Source organism: Hipposideros armiger, unplaced genomic scaffold (genome assembly GCF_001890085.2).
Source record: "Hipposideros armiger isolate ML-2016 unplaced genomic scaffold, ASM189008v1 scaffold_615, whole genome shotgun sequence".
NCBI lineage: Eukaryota > Metazoa > Chordata > Mammalia > Chiroptera > Hipposideridae > Hipposideros > Hipposideros armiger.
Window position 1 is genome coordinate 360,486 of NW_017731965.1, and position 27,764 is coordinate 388,249.

General features: G+C 37.3%; 1 protein-coding gene across 1 annotated transcript in view; it reads right to left on the bottom strand.

Annotated features, from left to right (window-relative positions):
* The window catches only part of NALCN (sodium leak channel, non-selective), a 300,278-nt gene that overhangs the window by 172,798 nt on the left and 99,716 nt on the right, over window positions 1-27,764 (bottom strand). The window contains exons 8-10 of the mRNA XM_019625115.1: window positions 26,297-26,439; window positions 26,060-26,164; window positions 19,818-19,904 (exon numbers count right to left, since the gene is read on the bottom strand). Coding sequence (XP_019480660.1) covers window positions 19,818-19,904; window positions 26,060-26,164; window positions 26,297-26,439 — 335 coding nt within the window. The remainder of the gene's footprint in view (window positions 1-19,817; window positions 19,905-26,059; window positions 26,165-26,296; window positions 26,440-27,764) is intronic.

A 27,764-nucleotide genomic window follows, 5' to 3' on the forward strand; every position in this document is an offset into this window, starting at 1 on the left:
GGGCAGTAAAAGGAGGTGATGAGCTGACCTGTGGAAAGAAGCTGAGCGCATAACAACAAACCACTGAGTCACATACTTTGGTGCCCACTGCCCTGGGACTAGCACCGCCATGCAGCCCTGTTCTGAGCCCTTATTTCTTCTCAGGACATAGGGCCATATATCCTTAACATCTGATCTGAACTGAGACTTCTTCCATCTTTGCAACTAAAAGAAGCTCAATAGCAGAACCTGAGCATGGAAAAGAGAAAAAGCAGTGCCTCTGAGCGCTGTCTCTGTGGATCCCCACGTGATTTCACGTGGCCTCCCTTACCCTGCAGTACTCATTAAGTAACAGCGTGGGCTCTGAGACAAATTGCGCGGAGCTGAAACCCACCACCTATGAGTTCTGTGGCCCTAGGAAAGCTACTTAAACCTCTCTGTACCTCAGTTTTCTCATCCGTAAAGCGAAGATAATAGTGGCTCCTTGAAAGGTTATAATTTTAAATAAGTAAATATCCGTAAAGGGCTTAGAACAGTGCTTGCATATTTTAAGTGTTCTATAAAGATATGCAGTAAAAATAAGTGCCATTTTGTGAATCAGGTATTTTTCTGTTCAGAAATGAGAAATTAGTTGCCCAAGGTCAAAGAATTAATTATGTTGTATATTTGATGGAGTCCACAACCAAGCGAGATATGGTCTAATAATTTGAGAGATGGATGACAGAGCCATTGGAAAAGCAGATTATTTAGTAAGGTTTCGTGTCACCATCGCTATTGGTGCATTCTTACATCCATTTGCCTTTGACTCTATTTTAGAGGTAATACAAAATCAAATTCCAGAACTGCCAATCAACATATTTAAATGCACATCGATTTACTTGCAGGAACTACTGACCTTCATAACACAGATAAGCAAATCAGCTGACAAGTTTCTATTCTCATTAGAATTTTCATTGTTTAGTCTTTCTTGCATCATGAAAGTTAAATTTCATAACTATGATTCCTTTTCTATACTCTTCAATAAAATGCTCTATTAAAAACATTTCAACTGATTTCCATTTTATCTGCATGACACAAAAGCCACAACTTTCTCTTTCTATTTTCCTTAGCTGTAGATTTATGTCTTAAGTAAATTGTTATTACCGAAAGGTCCAAACAAAGCTTTTAGGCATGGCTGTCAAAAAACTTTAGAATTGGTTTTGTAACTGTCACAGCTTCACTTCGGTGCTGTCATTATAATTAGGTTGCTTTTTGTTTGAATGTCTATGTGTTCCTGTTGCTACAGAGTCATTAAAATAATCACTTACAATGGATTTTGATACACTATAATCACAATTGCTTAGCTTTCTCCAAAGTAATAACTTTTAAATATTAAATAAGAATTAAGGTGATCAGTATATGCAGTAACTAAATTTAAATATTAAAACCAGTAACTAGCTTTCAAGTTAGAGAGAGTGACATGGATCGCTTCAACTTAATTCTATTCAACCAATGTTTGAAACTGGCTATTGGTTTCCTTAATGTAGAAAGGCTGGCAACATTACATTTAGACTCATGCTTTATCTATAGGACAGTCCAAATTTATACCCTTCAATTTTATTTTTTCATTTAAAGTTTTATTGACAGCCTATAGTGTACCACACATTGTTCTGAGCATTGAGAAATCAACAGTAATCAAAAGCTCTGTCTTCTAAAGATGAGAGACCAAAATAAAGTATAAATAGTATTCAGGTAGTAATATGTGCAGTATAAAGAAAAATGAAGTGAAGCAAGATGAGAAGATAATGATAGGAATGTCAGGACCAACATGAAAATAAACGCAGGGGAAAGATGAAGGCATTAAATATGGATGAGCTATGAGGGATTTAAAAAAAATAGGAACAATAACTAAAAAAAACAATTCAACCAAGTAAACTTGAAGATCTAATTGGCTTTACTGAGCGATTCATGAATCAGGCAGCACCCGACCCAGCAACTAGAAGGAGCTCCTCTATATCCTTCAATTTTTAATTTTCTTATGAAAATTAATGTAAAGGAAATATGTTAGGGTTGAGTCAGTGCTGCCACAAAATAGTATTATATAACTTGGGATTTTCCCAATTGTATTCTTTAATATGTAGAAATTATACAGAGATATAAAACACACACACATATTTAATGTCAGACTCTTCAGATCCTGTATTCCCATTCAATTTTGAAAAGTTCCCTTCAATTGCAATGTCATTTTGGTTTATCTTTTAAAAAAAATCAGAAACATTTCATATATATTTTTTTTTTCTTTTTTTTTTAAATTTATTTGGTTGTGATCCATGAATGACTGGTTTCTGTATGTGACAGTTGAAATCACCAAAATACAAAGAAGAGACTGTAACGGTCTCATCCCTAAGGCAGCGATATCTGTCAGGAATGCTCAGGAACACAGCTACTCAAAGTGTGATCTCTAGACTGGCAGTTTCCTGGGATTGTATTAAAAATGCAGGATCTCAGGCCCTATCCCAGACCCACTGAATCAGAATCTGCCTCTTTCACAAGGCCCCTGATGATTAATGCGCATATTAAGTTTCAGAGGCTGTGTTGTGGAGGATGCTCTCTGAGTAGTAGGATAAACTGGGCGACCTAAAAAATTTTTTACGGGCTGGCCGAGTGGCGCGATGGTTAAGAACTGGCTTGGGACGCCAGAGGGCCCCGGTTCGGATCCCACATATGAGGGCCAGTGACACTGCCCTCCACAGCTAAGATGCTGAACAACAGCTCGACCTGGAGCTGGGCTGCTGTGAGTCGCTGGTGACGACGTAGGCTGCAGCCCGTGCTGCAGTGGGTTGCCATGGGCTACCGTGTGTAGCCAGCAGCCAGTGTGAGCAGCCAGCAGCCGCCGTGAGCAGCCGTCCAGAAACCGGCGACTGATCTGCCTCGCCTGGGAAGTACGCAATGATGGTGCCAACTTGGGCCAGTGAAGCAACGTCCTCCACAACTGGATTGGGGAACAAAACGACAGCAACTTGTCTGTTCCTCTTCCCCCAATTCCCCAGCACTGTTCCAATCCCCCCAATTCCCCAATAAAAATCTTAAAAAAAAAATTTTTTTTACAAATTTGCAATTTCATGATTCTAAAAGTCGATAACCACTGAAGAGAATATACCAAATACTGGCTGGAATATTGTGATAATATATTAGGATACACATAAATGGATGCTTGCCTTCCCCCCATCCTCAACTCCAAGATACAAAAATCAACTAAACCAGTTTGGCTTCAGAAAAACAAAATTATGTGTTTGTTTGTCGACCATGTTGGGTGTGTGTGTGTGTGACATTACAAAGGAACCATCGCACACTCTTTCATAAAGCCTAAAAATGCAGATGGCCTCTCGAATCTGGAAAAGGCAAGGAAACAGTCTCTTCCCTGGAACTTCCAGAAGTAAGGCAGCCTTGCTGATCCAGGGAAACCCATTTTGGACCTGCTGAACTATAATAAATTTGTGTTGCTTTAAGTCACTAAGTTTGTGGTGATTTGTTATAGCAGCAATAGGGGATTTACACAAGCATTGTTCATGATTTTGACATACAGCAGCAGCTCAAATAAATTCTATGAAGCACGATTACATATAAGTGCCCAGTGCTACAAAATTCTACCTGCCCAAAGGGTTCCTTCCACTCAAGATGGCTTGTCAGGAGGGGTCTCGGTAAAATTTATTAGTACATGTAAACTCATTAGACTGAACAAGGTCTTCATCTTACATTGTTTCAGAACATATCATGAGCCAATAGGCCTGGAGCAGTGATACTGAGTCCAACCTCAAACAGAAGAACAAGAACGTCACTTTTCTTTATATGAGCTCTGAGTCCTACTGCGAAAGGGATGTCCTCTAGAGACTGTGAAGTCTGCGTCAAACATGGATAAGGATCCTCACTCACCCAAGTTGACACCAACAAGGTGCATGATCGAAGTTAGAGTTACTACTTGGGTGCTTGGTTTGAGTCAAGCTTCATTCAAGCATATGGCATGCTAATGTAACATTTTCAATTAATCTTTAACAACCCTGTGAGACAGGTGCTTTTGTTATTCCCTTTCACCTAAGGAGACACAGGTAAGGAGAAGTAGATTTCCAAGCTCATTGAGTTAGAAAGTAGCCTCAGGTGTTTTGAGTCCAAAGCAGGTGCTGCTCCCTTGCCTCCTATGGGACAGTCAAAATGTATCTGACTAAGCTCCACCTATTAAAGAAGAATCAGATGCAGCTCCCTCGCCAAGGGATTACACAGAGGGTATAAACTTGGGAACCTTATATTTGAAAGCTGGAAGGGATCTGTTCCTTACAGAGGGTGTAAGATCACCATGGTGTAACAGAATATCAATTTTGAAGACGGACTGAGTGGAGTTCAAATCTTGACACTGTGCATGATTTAACCTCTGTGTGACTCAGTTTTTTTGTACGGGAAATATAATAGATGTGATAGCATTTCCATCTCTAGATTGTAACATAAATATAAATGAGACTATTTAGTACATAGTCTAGCCCATAGCAGACATCGTGTATCCCGCAACTCTTATTAGTACTGTATTTGAAAACACTCTGAGTGTTTAAAGGTAGAGATGCAATTAGTTTCTTATGGGGTAGGTAAGAAGGTAACATGAAATATCAAGTGGAAGAGATAACTAATCTTGAAAGGGACCGTGAAAATTTAGAGACTTTCAAAAAGGTCTTAAGCAATCTCTTTTTTCGTGGTATAAATCCTTAAGCACTTCATAGGAGCTATTCCTATCAATTTGTTTAGTAATTTTGCCTATAAAATAGTGCTGTAGAGATGATGATGTCTCTGTGGGCAAATATCCCACAAATGAAAAGTGTAGCCTGGGAGGCCACGATAAGGATAGACTAGGATAATGAATAGTATAGCTCTGAAATCAAATCTTTCTTTAATTTGCTATTTCAGGGAATAAAATATCCTACCACAGTAAACAAATTTCATGCACTGGACATTGTATCAGCTATACTAAAACTTGTATTTTAATTAGCTTTCAAAGAAAATGTATTTGGAGAACAATGCAAATACAAGATGAAATTCTCAGAAGCCATCTTGCACATGAGCCACGAGCCGAAGAACAAGAGCAAAATGTAAAAGACCAAGTGCCTAAAACCTAAAATAAAGCTCCCATGTGTGAGTGCTGCATCTTTCATTTCCCTTATTAGGGAGGTTTCTGGATATTTATAATCAATATACAAAGTAATTCTGTCCAATATAAGGAATTTGTGTTGAAAAGGAAATACATTTATATCAATACTGAAACCAGAACGGAACCAACAGGTGTCTTTAGAAATTCTGCCTTCCTATCGGCCCGCCCCTGGCACGTCCTCGGAGAGCCAGAAGGTAGAAGAAAATCCACAGGTGAGCTCCCATAAAGGCACTGAGAGTTTATGATACCCGTGAAAACTCTGCTCATTGTAAAGTCCTGATTGGTGGGCTCTCTTTACTGGACAGTGAGCTGGGTTAGAGAATCCCAAACATGTGGAAGTCAAATCGCAGGGAGATTTGACTTCACACATTTTCATCTTTTGGCCAGCATGAGTATATCTTTCACTCTACTCTGTAAAAGTAAGGCTAGATGTTAAATCATAAATTCCCACACAGATACTTATTACTGTTAATAATATCTTTCAATCACTAACTCCTGACTCTACAACACAAACTCAATTTTAATGAGAAGAAATACATGCTTAGTGGAAAGGAATCACTGCTAGGAAGTATTATTATACTAAGCTAGTGATTTTTCAAATTACTGTTAGCATGTGTGGCAGAGTCTGAAATTGCACCCACCTCCCTGTATACAGCACCCTCTCACTCTTACTCTGGTCTTAGCAGGCGACTTGTTTTGGTCAGGGAGACAATAGCAAAGGTCATGTAAGTAAAGACTTAAAAAAAATTTGTGAGTTGCAACTTACTCTTGCAGCTTGTGGAACCCTGAGCTGCAGGCTAACAATCCAGGCTGGCCTATTGTATGGTGGCCATGGAGTCCATCATCCCTTTGACCCCAACAGTCAGCCATGCCCCAGCACAGACGTTAGCTGATTGCAGATGCAAAAGTGAGCCCAGTCCTGATCAGCTGAGATTGGCTCGGATTAGCAGGGTTATTCATCTGACTTACAAATTTATGAACAAAAGTTGCAGTCTGTTTTATAAGCCATAAGTTTTACAGTGGTTTATTGTTGAGCAAAAGCTAACTAATATACCCACCAAGCCCATTTTCTCATCCTGGGCACATAGCTAATTTACATTACTCAGCCCATTAGCATTGAAATAGGATAGTATCAGTGGCTTTCATCACTGGAATGGAAATAGAAGTGATGCCTCACTTTGGAAGGGGCAGTTCAGAAAGGGCATTCCTTTTCCAAACTCCCTTTCCTTCTCCCTCTCTCTCTCTCTCTCTCTCTCTCTCTCTCTCTCTCTCTCTCTCTCTCGTGTGCGTGCACTCTCTTTCCCTCTAAAGTGACCTTGGAAAATATGTGCTTCAGATGGGGTCATCAAAAGATAACAGTTTTTTCAAGCAAAATTTTATAATACGTGTGTGTGTGTGCGCGCGTGCACGCGCACGTATGTGTATGTGTGTGTGTGTGGCTATGCATATATTATATGACATCACTGATTGAAGGTGGTGGGGAATACAGTTGGCCCCACCTGTGGTGTGCTGGAGCTGCAATTGTGTACAATTTCCCCCTATTTCATGTTCAGTAATATCATATTGTTAGCTTAAAATTGGCCATGAAAATTAGCAGATGCTACCAATCAGGACTCCTGCACTTCAAGGCGATTGCTAAACATTTAAACATTTGCAAGCACACCACTGCTCCCCACTCAGATTCCCCGGCTCTGCAGCACCTCCTTGGAGCAGTAATCTGGGTATATCAGTTGAAGGAATAATCAAAATGCAGCTTTTTCTATTACCTGTCTAATATAATTGTCTGTCTTGAATTGATTTAAACCACAATGTCTGTTATTTATGAAAGCTTCAATTAAGGACAACAGGTACAACGCTGTAATGAATATTCACAATCTGAAATATCTTACAGAAAACTATTTAATATCTCCTGTGTCCTCATGCTCCACGGCCATACATTTATGAATTAGTGGGAGAAGACAGAAGTAAATGAAGATATGTACAATAACCTTCTCATTAGCTGGACTACAATTTAAGGATTAAGAAGTCAATGTCCCCACATGACTTCATTACTGACATTTGGGAAAAAAAAATCAGGGATGAAAATGAAATGAAAAAAATCAGGATAATAAATGCTTTATTATTGCTTTTGAATAATAAAGCGATGACCTTGCTTGTTTTGTTGGATATACATAATAATAAAAATCAAATAGTTCTTTTACAATATTTTTCTCTCATGTTCCCTGGTTTCTGGAAGAAGAATAGCATAAGAGGGAAACTGAAAACACTAGTATTATTTTTAGCCTCGTGGTTCTGTAGACTTCAGTCCTGAGTTCCTACAATGTTGCAAACACAGTAGGTTCAACAATGGCTTTTGACATGACTTGATTTCCCCCACGTACTAAATGGGTCCAAAGCATTTTCCGCTTCCTTCTATGGAAATCACGCTCAAGGAGCTCACTTCCATACATTCCTCTATCTCCTGTATCAAATGAAAGCATCATCGTTACTCTAGGCACAGCTGGCTGGGCCACAGGCCAAGCTCCACAAGTGCATGCTTCCCCCTAAGGTGGCTCGGCAAGGCCTCTGATAAGAGGGATATGCTCCAACTGGATGATGGCCCCACGACCCTCTCACTCTTGATCCTATTTTTTAGCTGTATTAAAGTGAGTGAAATAACTTAGGACACCTAAATTCAAGTAATGTAATCTTGTTGTTTCAAGTCCTATAATGTTCCATTTGCATATTCCAAGAAGCTGCCTCATTTAGCCTTGGGCACAACAGAACCCAGAGTGACGATCGGCTGAGGAGGCCACAGGTCGTATTCCAGCAATAAGCCTCTGTCAGTGGTGGTCACCTGGCCATCCGTTCCTCATGATGTTCTCATTTAGACCTATAGGGAAGTGTAAGTGACATGCCAGAGTGCAGGCACTAACATTCTATATTTTTCTCACTAGAGCTTCACTGACCATATAGTTACTGGATAGTCTCACCAGGTTTTGACAAAAGGTGCTTTCTTAGTCTCAGGTCTCAGGTTGTTGTGAGCTTTTCTTTTTTCTTTGTCTTCATGAGGACTTTAGTGAGAAGTTCAGAAGGTCTACGACAGGGTTGCAAGGCAGTGGACACTTAAACCAAGATGGTTTTAAGATCTTTGAAAACACTTTTAACTGACATTCCTGTAGTTAATAAAAACGTCTATATAGTGACCTGAAATTTACTTTTATATGTTTATTTTTACTTTTAGTATTAAAGGGTGGGCAGGTAAATATAAAACTTTTGTTTCAAACTCAAGAAGAAAATTAAAAAATGATTTGAATTAGCTGTCCTTTTTAATAAACGGTATATCTAATACAATGTGGAACTTAGGCTGTTACGCTTGATAAATAAAAAAATTTGAGCTATTTAGTATCTTGAAGAGGGACGCTTGTTTTGAGATATTTAAAGTATTTAGGAAAGATAGAAAAACAAACATAAAGGATTGAAGAAAGATATAAGAAATATACCAAATACAAAGGACTGAAGTCCTTTACTATGTCCAAACCTGTCATCATCCTTAGGACAGGGGTGGATTCATGCTATTATGCCAAACCCTCTGATTGTGGTAATTGTGCTGAATGCTGAAAAAGTGCATGGCAATTTTAAACCCTGGCTCACATTTTAAAGAAAGCTGCATATTTAACCCCAGAAACAAGACTTGCAAGAAGAACAATATATTCTTCATTTTTTTCCAAAGGTGACAATAAAACCAATATTTGATGGAACTTTATCTGCAAAGACTCTACCTGGCATAAATTAGTGTCTCCTGATTAACATGAATATAAATACTGAAGAGCCATAGGACTTACTAAAACTGGGAGATGACGATAAACAATGATATAGGAATTTAGTTTGAGATCATCTGAAATGTAAATAATTGTAAGATGTTCTGAATATTTCTTTCTTCCAATGAGGCTCAAAAACCAAAGATGCAAAACCATTTCATCAACAGTAAGATAGATAAATAAATAAAAATAGCACTAATAATTTTGTCTTATTTTTATTATATCTTCTGGTATCTACTCTGAATATAATTATTATTTGAAATATACATAATATATTGAATATATAGTGTATGTATATATTTAATAGGTATATATAAAATATTTTGAATTAAGGATTTACGCAATTGACTCCACTCTTGGTTTCAAGACCACAAAAGGTTCTTTTTCAATGAACCTTTTAACCACTTTCCTACACCTTTTGTTCGTGCTGTTTTGCCTTTAGCTACTTTGTTCTTCTTGTTCTTAATTCTCATTCTAGATTATTATAGAATATTTCTTTTATTCCTTTTTCCCCTAAATAACTTTTCCTCCAAGCCAGTTGTTTTATATTCCACTGTTGGAAACTGCAGGTGAGTTGTGTGCACGAGCAAGTATTTGGTGGAGTGGTCCTGAGTATCTGAATAAGGGGAGAGTAAGAATTTGTGTCTGCTGTGTGTGAGATGGTGTAGTTCTGTGCAGGAAAGCATATGTATGTGTCCATTCACTCATAATCTCCCAATTAGTTGCTAAGCACTTATCAAGGGACGCTACATTGGAAGCAATGGAAGTAGAGAAGAAAATGAACAAGTATAATCAAGGAGTCAGCGATCACTCTGTTAAGGATTCTTTGTTTGATCTGATTTTTCAGGGTAGGGACATTAGGACTGGGTGAAGGGAATGATTCAAATGAATTCAAAAGACTGAACTGATGACAGGGTCGAAGACAGATGACATTTCGGGAGGACAAAGAGGGGGCATTATAGGTTAGTGTACAGGTTTCTGGAGGTATAGGAAAAGGCTGGTTTCTGTGTGGGAAGGGGGGGAGGAGGGGTGCATTTGGTTTTTTATATGAGAGGGATGACATGTCCATGAGAATGCCTGGCAACATGGCTGCTGGACATTTAGACACATACTTCTAAGAATCAGGAAACAGGGTTAGAACTAAAGGCTGTGAAATCATTGGACAGCATGAGAACTGACTTCCTGGAAGTGAACACAATACTCTGAGAGTGTGAGCAAAGTTAGAAGACCCTGCTAACAGTAAGGATCCTCATTTTTACGGACGGAGGGACCCACTGCATCCCACATGCTATGCTAGGTATTTTATATACATCATTTCTAACTCTTACAACTCCCTGAGAGATGTTATTATCCCCATTTTTCAGGTCAGGAAGCTGAGGTCCTGGGAGAGTTAGCAAATTGTCCCAGGTTCTCCTGGGCCACAATGTCTTAGCTGGACCACACTGTCTTCTTACATTGGTCTCTAAGTATAGAGGAGGTTGGCTTGTGGATGAAGCCGAAATTCTCCTTGGCTCAATCAATTCTTGAAATTATCTGCCAGTTTGTGGGAAACTTCATTAAGAAGACAGATGTTTAAGAAGTGCCTAGGATGTCACTTCATCACTTGAAATACACATATTACACAATCCACCTCCCCCCAATCTTCACCATCAATGGAAATTTTCTCAAAAAGCATTAAAACACTATAGTAATAATTTTGCCACAATTTGACCTACTTATGGTAAGAGCCTATTATCTCTGTTCTTTACAGAAGGAGGCACACGGTGGGATGTTACAAAGAAAAATTAAGCTTGAGAACGCCAGGTCTCATGCATACTTTCATTTTCTTGTCAGTGACTTTCTTCATGATAATAGATCACTGGGCGTGTGTTGGAAGATGGCTCAAAATTGTGCAGCCACATCTGTCAAATTGTCAAGAGATGAAAACCCCTACTTGAGAGGCAGGAAGAAAACGGCTTGTCACAGCAGCAGCTGAGGAATGAGGTTCTAATTTAACAGAATTCTATTTATCACACATTAGGGTGACCTCTAGGCAGCTGCTGCTTGTGCTAAAATAGAGTTTAAACAGCTAAGTAACTGGTAGATGCTAAAAGAGTCAATTACAACGTTTCACTTTTCTGAGATTCAACTTAAGTGCACACCAAAGGAACTTTCTAAATGGTTTTGGTAATACCACGTAAGACAATTTCACTGTTGCCTGAAAATGGTAGAGATGTAAAATGTGAACCATATGTCAAGCATTACTATTTTGAATTGATCTCTCTAATATTTTAATGTCTTCTCAGTTAGACCAAAATGATATGCCCTTCAGAACTGCACAGGATTTCTGAAAATCATTTGAAAAAATCAACAGATAAATGGGCAACAGACATGAATAATCAATCTACAGAAACTGTAAGTGGCCTATGGTTACATAAAAAAACCAAAACATACTCAACATCCATAGACTGTCACCAGGGAGATCCAATTTAGTTTTGATATATCATTTCACACCATCGGGTGTAGTCTGACAACATCTAGTGTGGATAAGGATTTGAAACAGTGAGAACTCCTACAAGTTGTTGGTAGGAGTAAAAAGTGGCACTATAATATGGATAGCCATTAGACAATATGTCATAAAGACTAAGGTTGTTCATATCCTTTAATCCAGCAATTTGTTCTCATAACTACATTCAAATAATTCCAACACATGTACACAAAAAGGCATGGACAAGAAGGGTCCCAGAATGTTTGCAATAACAAAACAAAATAAAACAAAAAACCCTCAATGTCTATCAATAGGAGAACGAATGAATGAATGACTAAAAAAACAAATTGTGGTATATTTTTATAGTAGCATATACAGTGATGAAAATGAAGTGGTTAAAAATACAAGGTAGACTGCTTATGATGAAATTTCCAGTCAGTAACTAGTTGCGTGACCTTTATCAAATTACTTCAGCTCTCTGTGCCCCAATTTCATGTTAAACAGAGGTCATAACAGTACTTATAGTCATGATGCTGTTGTGAGCCTGATGCCTACTGAGTGCTCAGTAAACATTAGCTATTATTATTTCTAATAGTAGATACATAGGTTTTCTTAACTGTGTTTCTACAATATTTCATAATATTTTTAATGCAAGGAAATGATTGAATATATTGTGAAATGACTCCAACTTACAAATTATTCATTTTTAAAGAAATGGAAACTTTATGGTGTTTCTCCAAAGAAAATATTTTATACAGGATGATTTGAGATTCAGGTCAGACCATAATCACCTAGTTAGCCCTGAATAGACTTCTCACATCCCATAAAACTTACGCTTAATATGGAAACCTACTCCTGAGGTCAAGTCCCAGCACTCGTATGATCAAAGCACTCCACAAAGCTAATGAGAGTGTTGACTAGTGGCTCTCGCAGACAGAGACCGGGGCAAGGTTTTCAGAGAAGGCTAAGAAGGGAAAAATACTCTGAGTTCATACTGTAGGAAAACCCAATACTCTGCTTAAGTGGACAGGCTACTTCCATTTAATTTCCATGACCTGTTGCCTCTGGCCAATTTTTCCTTTTGGGTTGCCTACTATGAAAATACTTTCTCCCAGTTTCATACTCATCTTGGGATGTTTTCAGGTGAGTCTCTTGAAAGGAGGCCAGCAAACTCAGTCACAATCTGCCATATTTGGGCAATATGCAAGAAACAAAATAGAGCTAGGCTTCAAGGAGAAAAGCAGGGGCAGATGCATAGGCAGAAAAAAAAAATCATGTGGCCCAAACAGAGAGAGAAAGGCAAAGAAAGCACAGTCAACTGGCAGTCCTGATTAAACGGGCAACAAATGCTCCCTGTGAGCATAATGTCTGTCCCTTGCAATCAAATAGTTCTTGACTAGGACATAGATACTCAATTCTCACAGTAGCGGATGGAGGTATTATCCCCAATTTGCAAAAATACGCCCCAGGTCATACTAATAAGGAACATAGTTGAAATATGTGTCTCCACAGCCTATTCTCGAACAGCTTACAATAGGGTGATTTACTCTCTCTCAGGAAAGATGTCACACTGGGTATCAATTCATAGAACAAAGTAAGGATGTCTGTGGACAAGGAAGCAGCTGTGAGAGGTAAGGGAGTCCTGTTAGGAGACATGAGTCTGAGGTGCTTACAGCACAAAAGGAAAAGAAAACCAGGTTTGGGGCTTGCCTTATCCATCATCTCAGGTTTTTCCTTGTCATTTTCAGCCATCTTTGTCCCACAGTAAGGACCACTTGCAGGAAGGAGTGGGACCCCAGATGATCAGCAGGGCACAGGGAAGAGGAGGACCAAGTGGGAGGGGTATTTCAGGGGCTATAAGAGATTTGCTTATTTGTCCTTAACTTAGGAATGAATTTATTAGGAATGGCATAAATTTACCATGGCTAAGTTCCTTATTAAATATTGTACAATTTTCATTACTAACTGGATAAACATGAAAAATGAGCTAGTAAAATTAACTTCATTAACATTAAACTAATTAACTAAAAGTTCAACAAATGGCATCAGAGAGCTCACCACATATAAACCACAAGGTCAAAAATCCATTTTGCTTGTCCTCCTGCTCTCAACTTGTGGCTTTGCAATTAAATATTAGAGCATATGCATTTTCATTTATTTTAAAAACAGAAAAGACCACTCTAAAGGCATCAAATTAAATTCTTGACATGCATAGCTGCATACGATTCCCACTATGGTTATAATTATAGCTAGGATTATATTTAACATTTGTGTTTCAGAACACAGAATGAAATTTGTAGCTTCAAAACGCAGACCAAGGTGCTCATGTTTTCCTCTACAAATGGCTCTATAAAGCTTATTATTCTGCAGAGGAGTAAGATCTCTAAGTGCCCTAATTCATTTGATAGCTCCATAATCAATATATGTAAAGAGGGAGCAGAAACACAATGATAGCAACATCAGAAATAAGATAAAATATGTGTGTATATATAGGAATGTAGGGAATTGATAAAAAATTGCTCTTATTGCTCAGATCCTAAACAATGGAATACATAAAGCCTTAATAGGTTTATTTCTGCAATTAGAAAAATAAGTGTGTGTATATATTATATATGCACATACACATAAATGTGTATATCTATGTACACACACATAGATATATATTTTGAATTGAAGACACATATATATATATATACATGTATATATTATATATATACACACACACATATATTGGGTTGTCAGAAAAGTCATGACGCGTTTTTGCAATGAAAAACATAGAAAAAATATGTCATGACTTTTCCGACAACCCAATATATACATATACATATATATACATATATATACGTATATATATATACACGTGTATATATATATATATATATGTATATATATATATATAAAATACCTTGGTTTGCGAGCATAATTCATTCCAGAAACAAACTACTCATATTGCAAGACATAGCTCGTTTACCAAGTTAAAAGTGTATTAGAAATGTTTGCTTATCTTGTGGAACATTTGCAAACCAAGTTACTCGCAATCCAAGGTTTTACTGTGTGTATATATATATATATATATATATGTATATATATATATATATANATATATATATATATATATATGTATATATATATATATATACATATATATATATAGGGAGAGGGAGACAGAGAGAGAGAGAGAGAGAGAGAGAGAGAGAGAGAGAGAGGAGACAGAGAGCCAAAAAAATGTATACACATTTTAAAAAAGGGAAAAACTGTATTAAAATTTTAACACTCAATATATACTAATAACAAAAGATGAATATAAGTCATGTATATACATTTTTTTGGCACCCTCGGTATATCTTTTAGGTACATAGATAGATACATACATACATACATACAGAGAGAGGAAAAAAGTTATTACATATCAAACACCCAGAATGACAGAAGCATCAGTCACAACGTGTATTTAGTTTAACAGTAGTAGGGAAGATTAAACCACATCAATCAACCTCATTTTATTAAATTACTCCCATTACTTATAGTTGGTGGGGAAGACATATAAATGTTCATATCAATAAACTAGACTAGGATACAGAAGCAGAAAAGAAAGTAAAAATACAAAATAGTACCAATGAAGAAAGTTAGCAAATCCAAAGCAATTTCACCTGAAAGACGGATAAAGATAATTTTAAGTGTCCTTCATTTATAAGGTAATTTGAGCCAGTTTCCATTTATGCTAAGGTATGATTTTAAAATTTTGAAAAACTAAAATTTATGGAAAGACTACTTTGGAATAATTGAAATTTATGCAAATAATACCATCATTGTGATCTAAAGTCACGTTACTATAATTTATTTTATGGGTCATCCAAACAAATGCCCCCTGGGACCCAGCAGGTAAAGTGTGTACAAATGAGAAAATCAGTCCCAGAGTCATGTATTAAACACATAGGGATAGCCCATTATTTCTACAAAGAAATAGATTCATTTCTCCCTTCTGCAAACAATTCATTCATTCATTCATTTATGGATGTATTTATATATTTATGTATTTACAAGTTTGTTTATTTTCCCACTATAGTGTCATGAGTTAAAAGAAATATTTTTCTACTTGGAGAAAAGTAATTGTAAGGATCCACAGATAAATAAAACTCATTTCCAGTGGTACCGAGCCAATATGGAGTGTTGGGAGGCTGAGGGGATATGGCAACTGAACACAATCCAGTGGAACACGCACGGCCCAGCTCTGGCCAATTATAGCCATGTGGGAGTGAGAGTCCTATTGCCAGATCTTTGTATTTTACAAAAGCAAGAGAATATATACAATATTCTGCTTTTTAACTTGGGGTCAAATTTTAAAACAAAGTTCCACTGTCAGGAAAAAAATCCACAATTCCTAATACTCTAACTGGGACTCTGGGACACCAGTTTGCCATCTCTCAGCTGTTGCTGATGTCTCATATTTCTAATTTAGTTCAACAATAGCAAAATTATTAACTTGATTTATTTATAGCTGTTCAAATGTTTCATTCCAATAAATTCTACTTGTTTGTTAAGATAGGAATTGGTGTAGGTCTTTTCAACAATGTTATATATTCAACTAAGACTACATTTCCAAACACAGACCGATTTATTTCACATGCTGAAGAAGATAAAAATAATTCTGAAAGTGGTAAGACATAACAGAAGTCACAGTTATGTCCTGTCAAGCCTATGTCTTCAAGTTTTGGAACAGATATGCTGGCAAAAGTATCCAACCTTTTGGTTATCCAAAGCCATACAACCTTTGAAAAGTACTTTGTAAAAACAAACTGCCAATGTCCCACTTGTTTCAGACTTAGAAATAAATGTTTTTATAGAAGTAGTGTTATTGCCATAATCCACTCGATTTCTAGTTCCTAGAGATAAGACCAAGAGGACAAATACAGCTGCTTCTAAGTGAGAAATCAAATACTAAGACTTTTTACATGTCAAGGAGTTTCTGAGTCATTATTTTACAATACTTGATTGTTATCTTGTTTAGTAAGTACCACTTAAGCACCCTCCATGTGTCAGGTATAGTTCTGTCAATGACCATGACTGCTCTGTCTCCCTCCTGTCATGGAGTTACCTCTGGTTGGAGAAGCAGACATTAAATGATTTATTACCATTTTAACTGATTTCAATAAAATTATGACAAACACAAAAGAAAAATATAGGATGATATGGAACTATATAACCAGGGTAGCTGATCTATTCTTTGAGGACAACGTTTGAACTGAATTATAAAGGGTGAATGGGAGAGTAGAGTGTTCTAGAAAGAGAAAACACTGTGAAAATGACAGTGACTCCTAGAGGCAGGCGTGTTGTTTTATACGAAATAAATGAAGCAGTTAAGGAAGGGTCTTAGAAGAACTGGCTCTTAACATTAACTTCTAAGTTACCTCTGGAAGTGGAATGAGGGAGGTTAAGTCGAAAGGAATTAAAGCAAACATTTTTTAATTTTATTTCTATAGTTTAACATATGATTTAGGAGAACATTGTTTCATTTTAAAAATAAAAAGTGGGGCCAGCTGAGTGGCTCAGTTGGTTAAGAGCTCGCTCAAGAGTTTGAGCTCTGAGCAACAGAGGTTCAATTCCTGGTCCGAGCTGAGCTGCCGCTGAGCAGCCGCTGAGCTGCCAACAGGTAGCAGGATGGCTCAGCTTAACAAAAAAAACAAAAAAACAAAACAAAACAAAAAAGTGGTGGGCTGGACAAGTGGCTCAGTTGGTTAAGAGCTCGCTCAAGAGTGTGAGCTCTGAGCAACAGCGGTTCGAGTACGGCCCGAGCTGAGTTGCTACTGAGCTGCCAACAGGTGGCAGGATGGCTCAGCTAAAAAAAATAAAAGTAAAAATAAATAAAAAGTGAGTATATGCTACTGTTAGTCCTTGAGGGTGAGATATCATTATAATCCTAGACACTGAGTAAGTGGATGGTTCAGATGAAAATTTTCCTGTTGCCTAGTTTTAGATGGCATTAATCATTAGTAAAGGCCAATGAGTATTTCATGACCATTTTATTTTAAATATTGTTTCTTTACTGAACTCTTTCCTTTCTTTCTCTTAATTAATGATTAATTTTTTACTCAGACATGGCAATGTACTCTCTCTCCACAGCTAATGCCCATTACAAATAGATGATCTCTTGGACATACCACTTTTCATCCATATTCTTTTGAATTGGATCCTTCTGGAACACATGGCTTAGGACCAAACATGTGAAGCCGAGCTGAAAGGCACTTCCTTCATACTAAAATGTCTGACTTTCTTGTCCCCTTGCTTCAAAATACATGCATCATTATTCATAAACTTATCAAGGCTGCCATGTTCATAACACATGTCTAATACATAGGCCCCCTGAATGTCCCATCTACACACTTCTAGCCTAACCTCTACCTGCCTCTCCACCAACCTTTATTTTCCCGTATCCCTGCTCAGTGCTGTCCCCTCCATTACACCCTCCTTGCCAGTTATCCCTTGCCATTTCAAATCTTTGAGCTAGGGAGGTTAACTTGCTTCCTAATTCTAGATTGCAACCTTGAGGCATCTATTAACAAGCACTTACAGATTTTTTAGCACTGCTAGTAGGACTTCAATTTGGTATTCACAACAGGCCTGATGGTTTATTTGCATTACAACTTATGTTTCCTTGGCATACTTTTTCAGCTGGACAAAGCATGGGACTGGGAACCAGAAGACCTGGGTACAAGTCCTGGCCTCTCCATTTGGTTGAGGTGTAATTTTAGCTTCAGGAGACTCACCCAGGTCCTCTGGGTCTCCACTTCCTCATTTATAAAGGCAGCTGAAGCATGCCAGTCTTTCTACCTCTCAGGGCTGTACTGCACCTCCTCCTTAGTTGCTCCTTTCCTCATTCTCTTGGTCTCGATTTAAATACCTTCCCTGACCTCTCAGACAAGGAGAGTGGACTCCTTTAAAAATGTAATCCTTCATTACATCTTTAAAATCCCCATTACTCTTGTAACTGCTAGTTCAATGCTGGTTTTTCTCCTCCCACCCGTAAGTACCTTGTAAGCTCCAAGGGGCCGTGTTAATCTTGTTCAGGACAATCTTAGTGCCAATGAATATTAGTGGATTATCAAATAACGAAAGTGAAAATGCTTTATAAGCAGGAAACTACACTACGACGACCACTGTTATTGTTATTACTATTAGAATAATTGAACTATTAGAGTAGTTGAATTATTAGCAACATTGTTACTATCAAGTATAAAACAGAGAGCCACAAAATATTAAATATTATCAATATTCACTGAAATCTCTTCCTCTTTCCCCCTCTATCCTTTTAACTGATAGAAACAAAATAATTACATGATTAAATGGTCATTTAAATATAGCCTGCAGTAATGGTCCAGAGTACAATATTTTGCTTCTTAGGTACGAATCCTTAAAATGTATGAATCCTAACCTGGAGAAAGGTCTAAAAGAAAGAAAGTGTATCCTCATCCTGAAGCAGATGAAAAGCCCTTCTCAAAGTTATGGGAGTGATATGAAGAACTATAAAAAGCAACCCTTGTGAGAAGAGGATTTGTAACTGAAAACAAAAGGCAGTGAAGAAAATAAAATTCACCAGGAGAAAGAATCAGTTCTCTCTGTTTCCACAATGGGGCTGCTTGCCTTTTCATCCTTAAAGAGGAAGTTAATGCCATGGAGTGGCAGGGGTGCCAATTTTGGGAATGTGACATGGTTTTGAATAAGAATTACTGATATTTGGGTGCAGGGAGTGGGAACAAAGAAAGAGAAGATGCCAAGATGCCAGTGTGGTCCACCAAAGAAAACAAGGAGTTCACTGGCTTTATGAAGAGCTCAGAGCAGATGATAAATCCAGAAAGTCCACAGGCCAGAGATCTGATAACCCACCCCCTGATCACATCCCAGGACTCTGGGGGCCCACCTGCAACTCCATCGCCTCATGTTTACTGTAGGTGCACTTTGTCATGGAAGCACCTTTATTATATCCCGTTGCTCAGAGAGCTTGCAGATGCAAAACAACACACTACCTATTAAAGATATTCTTTCCCAGGTATTCAGTGAATTATTCAAGTGAATTATGATCATGACCGCCTGCCTCTAAATAATTCAGGCCTTTGTAGAAGACTATTTTTATAAGATTTAACATGACAACAAAATTCTTCGCTGATTCAAAACTCCTGGCATATTGGTATTACCTGTGTGCATTTATTCACCAGCTACCAAATCCCCACTGTGTCTCTAAAAATTGGTAAATCCTGGGAGTAAAGGACGGAGTAAAATACTGTCCCTGACTCCAGGACCATAAATATGGGCAGATCTCTAGCTTGGAGAGCTGTGGATTTCCTCGTATAAAAGAAAAGTTGAAGAGCTTTGCTGGGTGAGTTTTAAAAATGGCGTTGTACTGCACCTGGAGGCAGGCTGGGGCGCGTCCCTGGGGCTTGTTGACATCCACAGCTACCAGCTGCCATCCACCAGCAGCATCTTCGTGAAACATCTTCAAGGCAAAGAGGGAGATGAGTCAGAGACACTTAATAAAGAACAATGAGAACTGTAACTTTATGTCTCCAAGCTTTGTATATTTTTTTATGTCATCAAAGATTTGTCTTCTTAAGGGTTTATATTTAAAACATGAGTCACTCCAATTATGTTCATTCTAATACTGAAAACCTAAGTAAATAATAGTAACAAGAATAATGGTGATAGCTTGCATTTATTGAGCACTTGCTATATGTATCAGGTTCTTTCTGCCTTACATGTTTTGCATATAATTGCCCAAAGAGTCTTCTCCACAAGACTGTAAAGTAGCCATTTTATCCCCATTACATTGATTATTGATGGTTACATAGTAGACCTGGAAGAAAATGAAAATTAGAATTCCAAAGCATGGTGCCTGGTGTGTTTTTACTAGAAGTGGTGAATTTTTATCTTTATTTAGTGGACATTCTTCACTGAGCCAATAGAAAAACATTCTCAGTATAAATAATATAAGAACTGTGCATGAGGCATAGGGATAGAGGCTGGTGTTATTTTAATGACAGGAGACTGACACATCATTTAATAGACTTTGTGAAGTTATTTTAACTTAGGCCAAATTAATCTGCTCGGCAGAAATTTTATGTACATATTTATAAAGGGGTTAAAGTTTCTTTTGGCTTAAAATGCATACTATGGTACAAGATACTAAAATCTAACATTCATTCAATTCGATATCTAGGTTATTATTTTGCTGCATATTCTACTACCTCAAAAATTAGTCATCTGTCAATATTACACTCAGTTGGAAGACATTTCCCACTTATAAATATTTTCCCATTTTCTTTTCAATTCCTTAGCGGGGTGTGTGTGTGTGTGTGTGTGTGTGTGTGTGTGTGTGTGTGTGTGTGTGTGTGTGTATTGAGGCAAATGATATTGGGATAAGGTGAAATTAAGGATTTTTATTTTTCTAAGAAAAGACACTAACTATAAGCACTCACTGTTTTATTCCTGCCCAAGGTCGCTGTTTCCTACACAAAGGTAAACACATTTGCCATACTTATTTATGTCCCCATGTTAGTCTGACTCTGTTCAAAAGAGTAATTATTGATGGAAATATGAGATGATACAAAGAACCTATCACCTAGGATTTATAATCATAATTTCAAACTCCCAGTAGTAGAGGTATTGGGTCATTTGCAGAAAGAAAACTTGCCCTTTATAAAATAAGTGAGGGGGTGAGAGGCAAGAGCCGAAATTCACAAATCATGTTATGTGTTTTGAAAATGACAAAATGGAGGTGCACATTGACACAAAGATTCTTTCATCAAAGAAGCCAATTACACATTGTTTTCCTCAGGTGTCCATTTACAGGAATCTGGTTTCCTTTAGAATGAATTTTATTCTTAGTGGTAGAATCAAGCACATCCCTCATAAATAGGCTCATTCTGAGAATATATACATTGGTTGAAATGCAAACCTGTTAAAGTGTCTTTTAAAGTTCCTGTCAAAATTCCAGGATTCTCCTTTTAAGGAGAAAAAGACAAAAGCAATCCTGTCAGTCACTAGCTAACCACCCTCTGTACAGGCATCCCGTGCTATCTTATCCTGGCACAAAGGATCCCTGGGGCATATATTTGCTTTGATCAGTAGCAGACCAATTTTCTCTGTTAAATTATTTTTTTTCCAGTAGACCAAAATCAAATGAATCAATTAAATTGTTAATAAAAGTGTTCTCTCAAGGTCATGTTTTTGTCTGAGACAAAGTGAAGGACATGCAAACATGTTCAATTTCTCTTTAGTCCCTGAATTATGAAACAACATCTAGATTGGTTAATGTGACAGTAGCTATGTGACATAGACAACAGGATATCTGAAGCCAAGGATGTTCAAGGGCCCAAGTCTTTAGGGGCATGAGGCAGGGGCTTCCAGTTCCCCCTCCATATCGCTTCTCCCTGTCTTCCAAAGTAAGAAAATTTTTACGGGACCACTAGGCTACCAAAAAATAAGTAAAAAAATAAAAATCACCAGGGAAAAGGGCTAATTCTTTTCTTTTCGTTTCTTTTCTTTTTGAAGCTAATCTTGACCATGTAATTACAGATTGACCTATGAAATGTAAGCAGAAACTTTCTATTATTATTATTATTTTCCTTCCTGCTTTTTGGAATGTGGATGTGAGAGTTAGAGCTACAGCAGCCAACTTAGTCCAAGAGGCAACTTTGGGAATGAAGTCTACTCAAGGTGGAGCAAAAAGGTGCAAGGAGTCAGGATCCGTGGCAACACAGACCACCATTCCAACTCCAAATGACTGCCTCCAACTTTAGATGAGAGAGAAAGGAACTCTATTTTACATAAGCCACTTATTTTGGGCTTTTTGTCTCTTGTAGTGCTCTCTCTCTCTCTCTCTCTCTCTCTCTCTCTCTCTCACACACACACACACACACACACACAATCTAAAATTTATCTTGAAATTAATATGCTCTTTGGATTCCTTCAAAATCATTTTAAAATAGGTAATAGTCATTATTACACAAAATAATGACAGTGGGCACTTGATTTGATTTCATTATTAAATGATATATTCAATGACTCAGCTTCACAAAATTTAATTCTCATTTATGGCTTCCTATGATGAATGTATTATTCCATTACTATGATTTCTTATTAGAAGGAGCTCACCATTGTACCATGCTAGAATAATTCTTCCCAGAAACTGCTTTCATTAAATTGCCTTCTCACTTATTTTAATGATGTATATTCATGTGGAAATCGATGTTCTTAGAATACAGTAAACAGGTTTTTACTAAAGTATCATCTTTATGTGATACATAGTCTTTATTGGAGGAGAAATTCTTTCTATTTTTGACCATATGTCTTTTCATGTATGCATTTCTGCTTTTAACCCAGCATTACATATTCACACAGAAGCTGTTTAGGTATTGTAGGAACCCATATTTTAAGAACGTTCATGGAACTACAGAGGAAGAACTCATAAGTATCCTTTTATCCTATATCAACTCTACCCTTACTAGTCTTATATCTTAATTAGGGGATATTAATTCAGAAAACATGGGTCAGCAAGAATGCTGAACCAGACCCAGAAATTACAACTCTCTTTAGACAATCAGAATATTTATTTACCAAACCCATATGACCCTATTGAATCATGATTCACATATAAAAGGTATGTATTGATTGCCAGAGCCTGCCTTGTGTCCCATCACTACACATAAAAAAGTAGCCTTGTGTGGCCCTAAAGTTTAGCAGCTCTTTCAGTCCTACTCCAAAGTGAGATACGTTCATCATGACCATGAATCAGTCTAGGTCAGAAGGCCACAGGGCTGGCAGCAGATACCGGAGGGGAAGCATCTAAGGAACGAGAGGGAAGGTCTGGACTAGAGGGATACTATGTCCAGTACATCTACCAGCACATCTGCACATCCCAACATCCAGTTCTGGGTAACACCCCTAGAAAACTGTGGCATGACTAGTCCTATTGTTGAGTGACACAGGGAGCTATTATATCATAGGTGTATGAATCTCTTGTACTTTAACCCAACGTATAACTGAGCATGTGGCAACAATGATCTGTGTCTAATAATTATACAGGTTTGAAAGTCGCCATCCCCATCGGGATTCAGGCAAATTAATGATACCTAATCTGAACGTCTTCACGTTATTTTCCTTTTGTTTTCCTGTTACATTTTGTATCACGGTCTCCATAAGACCTCTGGCATTAGTTTTTCTGTAATTGGTTTCTATGCTGTGACTCAGAGGCAGGTTGCCTCCTCCTATTTAAAAACAAAACTAAACAAAACAAAACAGCAGTTTTCATCACAAATTCCCTTTTGTCTTTGAAGAGAGCTCATATCAGTTTCAATTCCTATTGAACTGCCTAAGATGTCCGAAAGCCCCTTCCTTATTCTCTTAATGTGTATGGTTTTCTTTCTACATACACAGCCCTCCTGGAAAGTCCGTAGACTTAAACATCAACAGGTTCACCAAGCCCGGGGCTCTCTTAGCATTTCTATGAGGATAACTTATATAGAAAAACTGCAAATTTTTCTACATATTAGAGATAGGCAGGAACTGACTTCATTTCTGAACAGCTATGTGCTTTACAATACAATAACCATCCTTATTTTATTTTCTTAAAGCCTACCTGTTTTGTTAGAATTAGAAACTCGTGATTTAGTGTTTTAAATCATTTAACAAGAGGTTCTTGCACACAGAGTTGTGTCAGATTTTACAAATGTAACAAAATCACAGCAAATGACGTCTGTCCCTTCCACACACACAAAACCATCTGGGCCACTTGCTGAGTGTCTGGGAGGGGGTGGGCGGGGCCTGGGCCTGTTGCCAGGCAGCCCAAGTGGTGTTTTACCAAGAGGTTGCTGCAGGAGCTTCAGTTGCCTGGCAACTGGGTCCTCAGCCACAGCATTTTTCTTAATGAAGGTTTTTCACGATTCTCTGTGTGATTACCTCTGCTGAATACCTAGACACATTACCTCTGAATTATCAACCTATTCCTCCAGATTAATGACAATTTCTAATGAAAACAACTTTGTACAACTCTGCTAACAGTCTCTTCACATTTCACTTTCTATTATAACTGCTGGCTGATTTGGTGGCACTTCTAAACACTATTTTTCCAGCTGTGGCTTCATAAATAAGAGTTACTTAATAAACATAATATGGCTTTAAAGTGTATTATGGTCATTTTAGGTCATCTCTCAGGAACACTGATGTAAATTCTGTGCTGAGGTCACAGTTCTATATTCCATTTAGTCATATATATATGTATATATGCATATGTATATACATATGTATATACATATACATATATGTGTGTATATATATATACATATATATATATACATATAAAGAGAGAGAGAGAGAAAGAGAGAGAGATAACAAAAAATACACCTTTGAGAGAGACTGTCACCCGACTTAAAGACAGAATGGACTCAGACCTTATCTCATAATTCACTAATAGAGACGAGAAGAAATGAAAACTAGATGTGGTTGCCTCTTTGAAGGTATTCCTATATGCCATCTTTGAAATAACCTAGATAATATTTTTTAAATCTTTCATGGAAGTTTGAATAGTTGTTTGTCAAAACTGAACAATATTAATACTATTTCATCTATAATTAATTGGTCAGACAATTCAAACTTTCACAATATCATAAAGATGCTGCATAAGGCTTTCCCAAATATTAGCATATTTAATAGCATTTTAGCATATAATTATTAGAAGTCTAATTTGAATATTTTAAAAATAAAATGTGTACCTTGGATCTTTCACAAATACCTTTGTACCAATAGACCTGTGTAAGTATTTACAAACTTAAAGTTTTAGGAAAAAAAATGTTAAAATAATAGTTATAAGGCATTAAAATCATTTTGTTCTCAATTCATGAATTTTAGTTTTCTCTTTTTATAAAGATTCATACTAGAATAAGATATATTAACCTGTCCTTCCACTTTCTTCACCAAACATAAAAACACAAAACAAAATAAAAAATAAAAATAAAGTCATTGAATTTGAATTGCCCTTTTATGAACAACTGCCCTGCTGTTTTTAATTAAATTCTTGGGCACTCCCAATTTCTTGGGGGCATAGAAGAACCCTTCCAAATATACAGCAATTCTTCAAAAATAACAGGCATGCATTTGGGGTTGAGGGGCGTTCTTCATGATTTACTATGCTGTGATTGGTTCATCCTGAATGAAATATATTTTCCATTCCAAAAATTCTAATCCTATACATAAGTACAATTGTATTGGTTTTCAATTACATGAATAAATAAATACTTACAAAAATGGGAAAATTTTATCTGCAGTTTCCATATTTTATCTTCAAGCCCTTTGAGGGCTTGTGATGGCCGAATTAAACCAAAGGTACATAATAAATGTGGTGACAATCCTAGTTTTGCATCAAATCCACCCATGGAGCTGATAAAAATATAGGTGCCCTTACCCCATCACCCAGAAAGCCTAATTTGGTTCTTTTGGGTTTGGACCTTTGCACTTCTACTTTTTATTAACTCCCTTAGTGAGTCTGATGGTAGAAGGCCATTATAACAGGACTCCCTCAAGTTTCAAGTCTCATGGATGGTGAGGATGGTATGTCCATGTTCAAGTGGGTTGTAACACTGTTGCCTGATACTGTACCTGTGTAGTGGCTGTGGAAGTAGTACTGCTTCTCGATCCCCACATTTGTTGAAACTGTACCCTGATTTCTGCAAATGTTTCAATGATGACAGCGATAAACACATTCTGAAAGAAAATTACAAAACCACATTTACCAAAGACTGGGAATGCAGAAGCAGTGGGCATCCAAAAACAAACAAAAGTTCTGCAGAAACTGTCAGAAAACATAGCTTGTATTAGGACAAATTTTTACCGTACCTTAACAAGCCAGGCAAGGAAGAATATGAGAGTGATGAAATAGAAGTAGGAACGCCAGCGAGGAAAGCTGTCGATTGCTCTGTACATGAGAAACACCCAGCCTTCCTGTGAGGCAGCCTCGTACACTGTGAATATGCTGGTGCCTGTCACGAGAGAGGGAGCCGACTGAGTTATGGTGGACTTTTAAAATGAGAAGTCATTTTTCAGGAAAACAATCAGTTTTGATCCATGCTCATTTTCTCAATGACAAAAGCTCTTCTAAACAGACTAAACTTGCATGCAACATTTTATTGTTCTTATCCTTAGGATTTTGATCAAGTTGTTTCTGACTTTAAGCCAGAACAATTTTAATAGCTGTAGCAATAAAACCATTTTATGTTATATCTTGAGCTGTTAAACGCATTTAACAATGTGGAAAAGGAAATTAACATTCAAACCAAGTAAAGACATAATAAAAAAGAAGGTGTATCATGTAAGCTTGCCACTTAGGGCTTAACACTTGTAGTGTGCTAAAAAGCACTTGCTAGAGTTTTAACCAGAATGAAATAATTCTGGAAACTGGGTTTAATTTGAAATCACTTTCTCATTGGGAGACTGAAGTACCTTACTTAGGCTCCAAAAATTACAATGTTGGAGCCGGTCTTTGGGTGTCATATTGTTTACTGAACCCCAAAATGTAAGGTACTAACTAAATTATCAAGTAGTACTTTGTATTTTCTGAGAGAGTTGTCTCATTGAAAATACTACTGATAATGGAAAGAAACAAAATGAGCAATATGTGGGCAGATTGTTCAACATATTGTTAAGAGAGTCTAACATGCCATTCAGAGGAAAGACGGTATTTAATTCTCACAACACTACAAGGCGCGTGGTATTATTTCCCCATTTTACAGATGGGAAAACTAAAGCACATGAAAGGTAAGTCATTTGTCTAAGTATGTACAGATAATAATAGATGAATTAACACTAACCCAGTCCTTCTGAAAAGGGATGCACATATTTAACTGTGATGATATCCCGCCCCCTGACGTCCTTTCTGTGGTTTAGTTTTCCCGTCTGTAAAATTTGGAAATAACACATACCTCCTAGTGTTGTGAGGATTAAATGATTTCACTTCTGTAAAGTGTTGGCCTATGGTGAGTACTTCATAATTTTAGGCATTACTATTATAAAAATAAAAAAAGAATTGCTTAATATTATTTTGCGAGAAAACAGAAATAATACAGAATTAAATTTGTTTATAGGACAAATATGATATATGCTGTTATTCATAAAACTGGTAAAATTTACCCCTCAAAAAATTCTACTGCTATCAATGAGTTAAATTATTATAAGATAGGGCCGGCCGAGTGGCGCGATGGTTAAGAACTCGCTTGGGATGCCAGAGGGCCCTGGTTCGGATCCCACATATGAGGGCCAGTGACACTGCCCTCCACAGCTAAGATGCTGAACAACAGCTCAACCTGGA